Source organism: Crocodylus porosus, unplaced genomic scaffold (assembly GCF_001723895.1).
Source record: "Crocodylus porosus isolate Cpor-Errol unplaced genomic scaffold, CroPor_comp1, whole genome shotgun sequence".
In the NCBI taxonomy this organism is placed as follows: Eukaryota; Metazoa; Chordata; order Crocodylia; family Crocodylidae; genus Crocodylus; species Crocodylus porosus.
In genome coordinates, this window is record NW_017728943.1 from 82,489,152 (window position 1) to 82,499,958 (window position 10,807).

A 10,807-nucleotide genomic window follows, 5' to 3' on the forward strand; every position below is an offset into this window, starting at 1 on the left:
CCCCCCCCTCATATTGGCTGGCTCTGCACTTCTGGGACACCCTGTCTCTTTCCCTCTCCCCCCCACCTGTCTCTGCATCTACAGGACACCCTGTCGTCCCCATATTGGCTGTCTCTCTGTGTCTGAGATACCTCATCCCTTCCCCCTCAGCTGTCTCTGCACCTCTGGGACCCTTTGACTGTCTCTGCCCTTCTTGGTCTCTTTCCCCCTGCACCATATCAGCCATCTCTGCGTCCCCATGACACCCCATCCCTCCCCCACCCCGGCTGTCTCTGCACCTCTGCCACCTCTCACCAAAGCCCCTTGGGTGTCCATTTGCTCTGTGCCCTCGCTCCTGAGGCTGGCATCTCTAGGCATGTTGGATCATTGCCACCTCCACCAGGCGCTGGGCTTGGTGATGCTCCCCTTTTCAGACCGTCTGCATCCTCCTTCATGTTGGCCAAAAAGGCACCCAGTGGCCTGAGGAAGCCTCCTTTGTGACCCCAAGCCTTTCCCCACACAGCCTCCATGGGAGCCCCCTGACGGACGCTGGCTTGGCCCTCCTTAACCCAGCGCTGTCCATCCATCCCTCGCTGGTGGCTCTGGACTTGGGAGACTGCATGCTGGGCGATGAGGGCATCAACCTCATCTGTGGGCTCCTGCCTCCTGATGGGGCCAAGTCAGGTAAGAAGAAGGGGCTGCGGGGCATGCTGTGTCCAGTGTAACTCATAGGTAATGCAAGTCATGCTGCTCAGAGCCAGGCTGTTGTTCCTTCCCTCCCACACTCTCGGGGAGCAGGTTATAATTTTTCTCTCTCTAGTGAGTTTCCTCTGTCCCCCAGGCATAATCAGGGTGGAACAGCCCCTTGGTAGAGAAGCTGCTCCCACCAGGTGGGGGTCCTGTATTCTCCTGTGTCGTTCTGTGAAGCCTGGAGTTTGTCCAGTAGACCACAGATTGTTGTATGGTGGATGGGGAGGCCGGTTAGTTTTGCCTCATGATGGGATAGTTTGTTTGGGGAGACAGGGTTTGCACTTAAGATTTGTCTTGCACTCATGCCATCTAGGCTGCAATCAGTGCATTGACAATGAATGCCAGTGCATCTGCAGTGCTTCCCTTGGCCCTTGCCCCAGAACTGGGAGGCACAGCATATGGTCTCTGTGAAAAATGATCAGTGAAGGATCTTGCAGGGGGGTTTTACTGTCTCCTGACTGAATAAGCTCCAAGGCCCCGATCCTTGCGAGTGATGTCTGAGGCCAGTGGGCTTTTTAACCAGGATATGGCTCTCATTGAATTGGCAGAGAGTGCCCTCTAGTGAACTGTGGTCTCTGCTGTCTCACCCTGGCACCTGGAATGGCTGCTGATCATCTATGTGCTTACGATATGCACGACTGCTACCACCACACCTTGCTCCACAGCTTGTCCTCTTCTGAACACAGGCATCAGTGCTTACCTTCCCCTCTCCCCTCTCTCTCACCTGCAGCCCCCCCAACCCCGGGCCTCAGGACCTGCTTTCTCTACTCTCACTTGTCTGTATTGTCCATTGCCTCCACTTAGTGAGACCTACTCCTGTTTTGATTCTGTCGTATTTGCTGTTTGGGATAAGCAGGTGCCAGGTTGAAGGCAGCATGTGGTCAGGCAGCCATGTTTGTTGTGGGCAAGTTAAGGGACTGCACTGCACATGGTGTTTAAGCAGATAAATAGATGTAGTTATTATGCAAATCACATCCCTTAGCCATACAAAATGCAGTGAATTGCATAATTTGGAACCCTGCCATTTCCCTGCTGTCTGATAGGCTGGTCTGGTTTCTCTCCAGGAGGTTTGAGCTGTCTGGGCCCTTAAGGTGTTATCTGGCTTCTCTCTTTTCTTCAGGCCTTAAGGAGTTAACACTGAGTGCAAACCCGGGTGTCACAGCCAAAGGCTGGGGGCGCCTGGCCATTGCAGTGGCTCACAGCTCCCAGTTGCGAGTGTTGAACCTGGACTACAACCCTCTGGGTGAGCTGGGGAGGGTAGGCATGTGAAAGAACTACTAGAGGATGGGGCTGGGGTGGGTTCGCTGCTGCTGAATGTGCCCGTCTCACAGCTTCAGACCAGGGACCACCCTAGCACTGGCAGGGCAGGGCAGTGAGGGGAGGAATCCACTCCCTATGGCCCTTTAGTCCTCAGTGCTGGGAGCAGTGGGTCCCACTTACGGTGATATTGTGTGATGAGGACACATCCTTCTAAGAAATACGCTGAGGCCCACTAACTATGTTTCACAGGGACTTGTCAGCTGCAGGAACTGTCCTGGGCTCTGTCCCTACCCCTGGCCATGTGGGTTTTCTTGTGTCCTCCCCCAGCTCCAGTGTTGCCTGCCCATGGCTCCCCCCATTCCCAGTCCCTTAAGGCCTCAGTCATTGGCCTGGCAAGGGAAGGTGTCCACACCCAGCTTTCCTTCCCCAGAGAATAGCAAGGAGAAGAGATTGGCAGTGGTTGCTATAGAAACTGAGTCTTCTCCAGCATAGGCTGCAGGGTAGGCAGCTGGCAAAGCAAAGTCCAGGCCAGGCAAGACCAAATTTGGGATGGCAGAACCTGGGCTGCAGCCTTGGACGCACCATGGAGCCCAAAAGTCCCTGACCTGGGATTTTTGTCTTGAATTCGGAGAAAAAAATCAGTTCCATATCATCCAGTCTTCTGCTCACAGCACCCCGTGGCATCAGGCAGCATCCTGCCACATCTGTCGATAGGCAGAGCTAAGTAGCCCAGCGTTTCTCTACCCATGAGAAAGTGGGTCGCAGGAATATGTGAAAGGGTCATGAATAAACTTTTAAAAGGGATCAATAAATTTAAAAAATGGATTCTCCTTTAAAGGATAAAAATGTGGGAAACCGTGGCTTTTCTCTTGCAGGCTAACACCATTCCAGCCTGCAAGGAGTGGCTTGAGGTCCCCCTGCCCCACAGACCCACCCAGTGCTCCACACAATGGGAATCTGGAGGCTGGGAGGAGTGGGTCAGGAGTGAGGGGCACTGGGTCAGGACTGGCCATCGAGTTTACAGATGGGTCCTGGTACAAGAAAGGTTAAGAATCACTGAACTAGCCTACCAACATCACCACATAAAGGCAGCTCTGCTTACTGGAAATGGAAATGGTGCAAACTCCTTCTGCAGAGCTGCCTTTGTATGACAGTGTTGGTAGGTTAGTTAGCTCTGCCTCTCCACAGATGTGACAGGAAGCTGCCTGGTGGTGCATGGGCACTGTGAAAAGATTGGATGATATGGAACTGATTTTTTCCAAATTCAGGACAAATCCCAGGGTAGGAATGTCTGGGAGACTCTGGCTCACAGTCTCAAACTTCAGAAGTGTTCTGGAAAATTCAGGACAATTAGTTACTTCAGGGGTTGCTTCTTGTGACCCAGGAAAGCAAGTCACGCAGGGGTTTTTATGCCCTACACTGCCCAGGATGCCAGGCCAGGCCTACTTTTTCTGTTCTGTTCTAGCAAGCTGGGTGCTGCTGTCTGTTTCTGTGGTGAGAGCCTCTGGCACAGGAGTTGATGGAGCCCCTTCTTCTAACAAAAGTCAGGGAAAATCCCATTACTGGTACAGGCACCAGCAATTTGCTATGGCCAGCCCTGCTGCATCTCTGGGGATTTTTCAGGAAAATGCTTTGGTATTCATCCTCTCTACTTCCAACCCTGCTGGAAAAGAAGCAAGCCCATGCTAAGGGCTGGGAACAAGGATTCCTCAGTTTTATGTCTAGCTCTGGGAAGAAACGGTTTAATGGTAAGAGCAGAACCCTGGGAGCCAGAAGCCCTGGGTTCTTGTTCCGACTGGTACATGCTTCCTTCTCATTCGTAAGCCAGCTACATTCCCATAGGGGAAACTCAAGCACAGAGGTAGGAAGCTCTCAGACCCTTGGCGAGGTGGCTGGAAGGCACTATGGATGAGGCAAGCTTCCTTGCAAGGGAAACTATTCCACTTTGTGTTCCTTGTCTGTCTCTCTTGGATGTGCCCAGCCGTTCCCACAGTCAGCAGTCAGTCCCCACCTTTGTCTCTCCTTGCAACTAGCAGCCTTTCATTCCTTCCTCCCAGGGGTCCTTGGCACCTGGAGCTTGGCTGGCAGTGTTGGTAGGGGGAGTTCCCAGAAGGCATTCCCAGGGTATCTCTAGCCCAAGGGCATGTGTGATCTCAGTTGTGTGAAGCCAGGCACTGCTGAGTTCCCTGACTTCCTTCTCTTCCAGGTGACCAGGTAGCGGGGATGTTGGCTGTCGCTGTGGCCTCCAGTCGCACCCTGGAGGTCCTGGACTTGGAAGGAACAGGGCTTACCAATCAGTCAGCACAGGTAAGGAGTGCCTGGTACTGATCTAGCATCACTGCCACCTCAGGGGCATGGGCCTTCTGTAGAATCCCCAGCGCCTGCCTTAGCCTCCTCCCCCAGCCCAGGGATCTCTGCACCCCCTGCCCATCCCCTTCTTATAGCAGCCTCTTCTGTTATGTGTGCTGATGTCCGCCTGTTTCTTCTGTTGACCCAAGGCTCTCAGACACTGGAGGTCCTGGGCTGGCCTCAGCCCAAGGGTCTTGTTCCTGATTCCCCTGCTCTGGCCTCAAGCAAATTGGAATAAGCAAGTCATTCTGGTTTCTCTGGTTCTCAGAAAAAAGTGAGGGGAGGAGGGGAAGATGCAGGAACTAGCTTTATAACTAGGGCAGCAGTTCAGTGTTTAGGTGTGTGTGTGTGTAGGGGTGGGAGTAGAGCTTGAGGTTAGGGTTTTGTAGCTTATGGCCTGGGTGAAATCCCCTGCAGTCTGTTCCCTGAGAACCTTGGCTCATGGCAGTGAAATTTGCCATTCTGGATCTCCTCTGACTTTATTTACATAGGTCATGCCTGGAGGCGGCAGGGGAGCTAGCAGGTGTGCAGGAGTAACTCCTTCTTGGGGTATAGCCCTCGTGCAGAGAGCTCAGAGCCAGTGAAGGGTGGAACTAAAATGTGCTGGCAGGGGTATGTAGACGGTAGCTCTAACTTCCTTCCTCACCAGTCTGTCTGTGCTGCTTGTCCACCTGCTTCTGATTTTTGTTCTGGTCAGACCCTGCTGGACATGGTGGAGAATTACCCAACAGCCCTGCGCACACTCATTCTGGCAGAGAACAACATCAGCCCCGAACTGCAGCAACAGATCTCTGACCTGCTCTCCGAGGGTGAGGAAGAGGAGGAGATTGAGGCTCGGGAAGTTACAGCCAGAGAAAAGAACCCCTGGATTTGCCAGAACAGTAAGATTTCTGGGGGCCTGGGGAGGTTGGAAGGGAGGCTGGACAGGATGGGGCAAGGCAGGAGGGAATCAGGTCTCTATGATGTTCTCTGGGCAAATGAACATCTCGCTGTGGGGCTGGTACAGGGAAGGGGGTCCAGCTCTCTGTGGGCTGGAATTCAACCAAACTCAAGGTGGGATCTGCAAGTTAAGCAGCCATGATAAGCCATTGCTCAGCTTGGGATCCTCTAAGAACAACCCAGATGCTTCCAGATGTGGAGGTGAGCCATAGTTGGCTCTTCCTTGCACCTATGTCCCAGGACAATGCTGTGGGTGTGGAGACGGGGTAGCATGGGCATGAACCTCTTTCAGTAAAGACTTTAAACTGGCACAGGCATTAAAGATCTTGTGGGCTTTTCATAAGTACTGGGGTGTTCCCTCTGGTGTCATGGCCGGTGTTGAAGTTCACCATTCCATTCTGCTTCACTCAGTTCGCCTACAGGTTACATCTCTTCATTGCTTCCTGACTTAAGCCTCATGACGATTCACAGGTGCCATATTGTGTTGGTGCAGTACTTGTAGGTGACGCACAGGGAAGTCACGGAGCTGCCTGTGAGCATTATATTGGTGTTTGATAGGACTCTGCCAGGGCTAACAGGGAGAAAGGCCAACAGAAGATCGATCTTAATCCTGCTGGTTTTTGTTTTAAACTAGTCTCCCAAACTGTCCAGTCCAATAGGAACAAGTCCAGCTGTTGACAATGCACCAAACGAGTCTAGACTGCGATGACAAAGCAGCACAAAGACTTGAGAGCAGCACCTAGATCTGGCCAGGTTTTTATCAACAACTCCCTTCCCTTCCATCCCTCCCCAATTCTAATGTGTAAACAGCACACAAGTTAACTGGTTACAGCATGTCAAAAAATCTGCACCCTGTTGCATCCCAGCGCACCAGTGATGCAACCTCCCGCTGATACTTGGGTCCTGCTCAAACCAGCTAATTTGTAGACCCCACCCTTCAAATTCCACTGCCCAAAGCTGGACCCCAGTGCTTCCTAGTTCAGCTGCTCTGCAAAAAATCTGTCTTCACCATCTGAGGAGAACAGTATTTTCTGGCTGGGAGACAGCCAGATCTTCCAGTAACTCATCCCTAAAGGGGCTCTGTCACTTGGATGAGTCTGAGGAGCAGTCTTGGTGCCAGTGACAGGCTGTTCCTTGGTGTGGTCACATACTGGCCAGTGCTACCAAGAGCAGCCAGGAAGGGGCGATGCAAACAGTCTATTAGCAGCTTTCTGACATCACCTCCCTCTTTAAAACTCAACGAGTATAGTTATCCACCCTCCAGCACAAAGATAAGAGAGCTTCTAGGGATCAGCTTAGACAGAGAGGTACATAATTGCAATTAAATGGCCACTTGTGGCCTGACAGCACTGTTATTGTCAGGCCTGTATCTCCTCCGCACCCCTGCAACTCCAGCCCCAGCACAGCAGGGTGGAATCTAGCAGGAAAGGCTTCAACCCACACAACCTCAGTGTGGGCAGAGGCTGAAAGCAGTGGGCTTGCCCAGGTATCCCTGCAGGTTTTATTTCATAAACAGAACACATCTTACTTGTGACAGTGAGTACGAGGGGAAGAACCCAGCTTGGTGTCAAATCCTTGGAAGAGGTTTTGGGCTGGCCATTCCCTCGTAACTTGAACCACTGAATTGTTCAGAGACAGTAATTCTGGATCTCCACTGTGATGCGGGTACAGGCATGTTAAGTGCTCTACTCTGCTGTTACACAGACAGCAGGGGCCTAGTCAGCTCCCCACCTCAAAATCCTCCCATCAGTTTCTGGCTCCTTCCACACCAGATTCAAGCATCACATCTCCTTCCTCAACTCTGCACCTGGCAAGAGGACCCAAACTCTTCTTCAGCCCAAACGTCTCACAGTCTTATTTCCATCTGCTCTGCAGATTCCAGCTCCCAGATGGTCTTGATGACATCAGGTCTTGGCGACAGTCTATTAGCAGAGACAGAGATGTGACCTGTGCTGAGCAAAGCAGCCTCCCTATACGTGTGCGGGTTGTGTGCAATGCGTGTGTGTGTGTGTGTGTGTGTGTGTGTGTGCGCCATATGCGCCCTGCATGCACAAGCCCACATGCATCCACCAGGCCTGTCTGCCCCAGCTGCACATCTGCACAATCCTCAGCCCAGCAACACCACCTTTGGACTCGAAAATTTTGGGTCCTGGTATAAGTGAACCTCACCATGAGTCTCTTGTCATGTGCCCTGTCAGCTGCTTATGATTGTCCACTTGCTGCATGTTTTGATCTCGTTTCCCCTCCTGACTGTACATTCCTGGCCCACATGCTAGAGGTTGTATTTATTCAGATGTGTATATCAGATGGTCTTTCTATTGCTTGTACTAGTGTCTTGATGAGAGTTTTATAAAAGTCACAGACATGGCACAGCTTTCTGCTGCAAGGGAGTCTGTCATTCCTACTTCAACTCAGAGGGAAGAGCTCTGAACAGGCTGAAAGAAGGAAGGGTGAGACCTTGAAATGTAGCCAGGTTTTCCAAAGCAGAACAGTACCATGGGGCTCCTGAGCTACCTGCAGCCACATGACCAGCCCTCCAGCTGATGGAAACTGCAGGCCAGAGTGGTGGCAAAGGGTCCAGGATGCATCTGTGGAAGGACAGGAGGCCCCAAGCCTCCAGCATTTAGTGTCTGGAATGTACTTTTATTTAGAGAACAAGGTAAGACAGAAGCAAATGTCAGGCTTGGGCTGCTGATGTGCTCCCATATGTTCACAAAGCTAGCTGAGGGGGTATGTCAGAGCAGATACCCCATGGCCATCTACAGTTCCATCTCCATTCCTGTAGCCCAGAACCAAAGTTCATGGTTCTTTCCTTGATGTAAAGAACATCACAGCCAGTGCACTTATGGATTAGGTACTAGTGTATGCTCAAGGGCCTTCGTGCATCAGAGGCCTTTCTGTGCTGCTGTATGAGCAGAGCCTGCCCCCCTGCCCACTCCTACTGCCTACAGCACATCTCCAACAGGGAACGAGCTCTGTGTGCCAGAACCCTGGAAAGTGCTGTCTTCCTGGTAGGAATCCAAGTACCAAAACCTTAGCTTGATGGAACTGGATTCAACCCTTTTAAGCTGGAGTCCTGCCTCTAGCCCATGGAGGGAGGAGGCCAGACCTTTGTGAGACAGCTGTAGAGTTAGCCATAGAGATGGGGAGGGCTTCAGGCAGTTAAGGACATCTCAGTAAGGGGCACTCTGCCCCTGCCTTAAGGCTGCTGCTGAGTGTGAGAAGAGGATTCAGTAGGGGATTCTCTGGTCTGGCTGTACCAGTTCCCCTGTGTGGGGCTGAAGGACATTTTACTGTTGAAGCTGCCATGCATCAGCTGAAACTGCCAAGGGGCATGACCTCTGTGACAGCTGGTTTATGCCATTGTAGGAGTCCATTCTGCCTTCCTTAGACTGCACTTGAGAGCCTCATAGTTTCATAGCTGGTAGGGTCAGAAGGGACCTAAGCAGATCATCAAGTGCAACCCCCTGCCACAGGCAGCAAAGGATGCTGGGGTCAAATGACCCCAGCTAGGTGGTTGTTTAGCCTCCTTTTGAAGGCCTCCAGTGTAGGGGCAAGCACTACTTCCCTTGGAAGTTGGTTCCAGCTGCTAGCTGCCCTGACAGTGAAGTAGCACCTCCTGATATCTAGCCTAAATCTACCCTCTGCCAGCTTGTGACCATTATTCCTGGTCACTCCTGGCAGTGCTCGGGGGAACAGGGACTTCCCCAGTGCCTGCTGCTCTCCCCCAACTAGCTTATAACAGGCCACTAGATCCCCCTCAGCCTTCTCTTGTGGAGGCTGAACAGGTTCAGGTCCTGTAGCCTCTCCTCGTAGGGCCTGCCCTGCTGCCCCCTGATCATGCGAGTGGCCCTCCTCTGACCCCTCTCCATGTTGTCCACATCCCTCTTGAAGTGCGGCGCCCAGAACTGGACGCAGTACTCCAGCTGCGGCCTGACCAGTGCCGCATAGAGGGGGAGGATCACCTCCCTGGACCTGCTCGTGATGCATCTGTAGATGCATGACAAGGTGCGGTTGGCTTTCCTGACCACGGCCCCACGCTGACGGCCCATGTTCATCTTGGAATCAGTGATGACTCCAAGATCCTTTTCTGCCTCTACGCTGCCAAGAAGGGAGTTCCCCAGCCTCCAGGTATGCTGCTGGTTCTTCCTCCCCAGGTACATCACCTTGCACTTGTCCATATTGAAACCTATCCTATTCTCATCTGCCCACCTCTGTAACCTGTCCAGATCTAGTTGTAGCCTGTCCCTCTCTTCTGGCGTGCTCACTTCTCCCCACATCTTAGTGTCATCTGTGAACCCGAACAAGGTGCTTTTCACACCCTCATCCCAAGTCTCCGATGAAGATGTTGAACAGTGCGGGCCCAAGGACCGAGCCCTGCGGGACCTACATCCCTCCAGGTTGAAAATGACCTGTCCACCACCACTCTGGGTGTGGCCATCCAGCCAGTTTGCGACACCACTGTCGCCTAATTTTTTAATGAGGATGGGGTGAGAAACAGTGTCAAAGGCCTTCCTAAAGTCCAGAAAGACTACGTCCACCGCAACACGTGCATCCAAGGCTTTTGTGACTAGGTCGTAGAAGGCCACCAAGTTGGTCTGACAGGACCTGCCTCTAATGAACCTGTGTTAGTTGCCCCTAAGCATAATCTCCCTTGCTGGCCCCTTGAAGATGGGCTCCTGGATTTTCTCAAAGAACTTCCCCAGGACCGAGGTAAGACTAATGGGCCTATAGTGTCCTGGGTCCTATTTCCTCCCTTTTTTGAAAATGGGGACTGCACTGGCCCTTTTCCAAGCACCTCGCCAGAGCACCACGAGTGCTTGTAAAGCTGTGCCAGGGGTCCTGCACTGACCTCTGCCAGTTCCCTAAGTGCTCTGGGGTGGAGATCGTCAGGACCTGCTAATTTGAACATGTCTAGTCCCTCCAGAAGTTCCCCGACTAGGTCCTCACTGACCCTGGGCCTGGCTGCACCTTCCCTGGGTCCGTCCAGCATCCCAGGTTGGGGGATGACCCAGTCCCTGCTCAGAAAATGGAAGCAAAGAATCTGTTAAAGGGATTAGCTTTGTCATCTGGTGCAACCACCAGATTACCAAGCATGTCCTGCTCATCTGCCCCTGATTGGGAGGATTCCTAGATGCTCTTAGCCAAGTGCTTTAGGGGGGGCAGAAGGAGTTTTTCAGAAATACGTCTTATTCCATAATGTCTCCTGCCCAGCTAGAATAACCTGAACCCAGTACTGCAAGGTGGTTCCTCCCCTGCCAGATTCAGCAGCTAGTCAGGAAAGGGGAGGCTGGTGCTCCAGGTTGTGCTTCAAAACATGAGATGAAAAATGAGCTTGCGTGGGAGAGGGTGAGTAAAGAAAGCGAGCAGGTAAAGCACAAAAAGTAGGGGAGGAGTAGGAGAGCCACGTGGGGGCAGTAGTGCTCCACAGACCTTACTAGGGATCCGTTAGATGACAGCTAGGCTTCCAGCCACCAAGGTCCAGCTTCATGTCCACTCAGCTGAGGACACAAGCAGTAAGGTGAGATGT

General features: G+C 52.4%; 1 protein-coding gene across 1 annotated transcript; it reads left to right on the forward strand.

Annotated features, from left to right (window-relative positions):
• Window positions 1-477: 477 nt before the first annotated feature.
• Window positions 478-7,651, forward strand: LRRC73 (leucine rich repeat containing 73). The gene is made up of 5 exons (XM_019549685.1): window positions 478-663; window positions 1,850-1,972; window positions 4,196-4,296; window positions 5,036-5,219; window positions 7,153-7,651. The coding sequence occupies exons 1-5, from the start codon at window positions 600-602 to the stop codon at window positions 7,221-7,223; spliced, it is 543 nt and encodes a 180-aa protein (XP_019405230.1). The 5' UTR covers window positions 478-599; the 3' UTR covers window positions 7,224-7,651.
• Window positions 7,652-10,807: the final 3,156 nt, after the last annotated feature.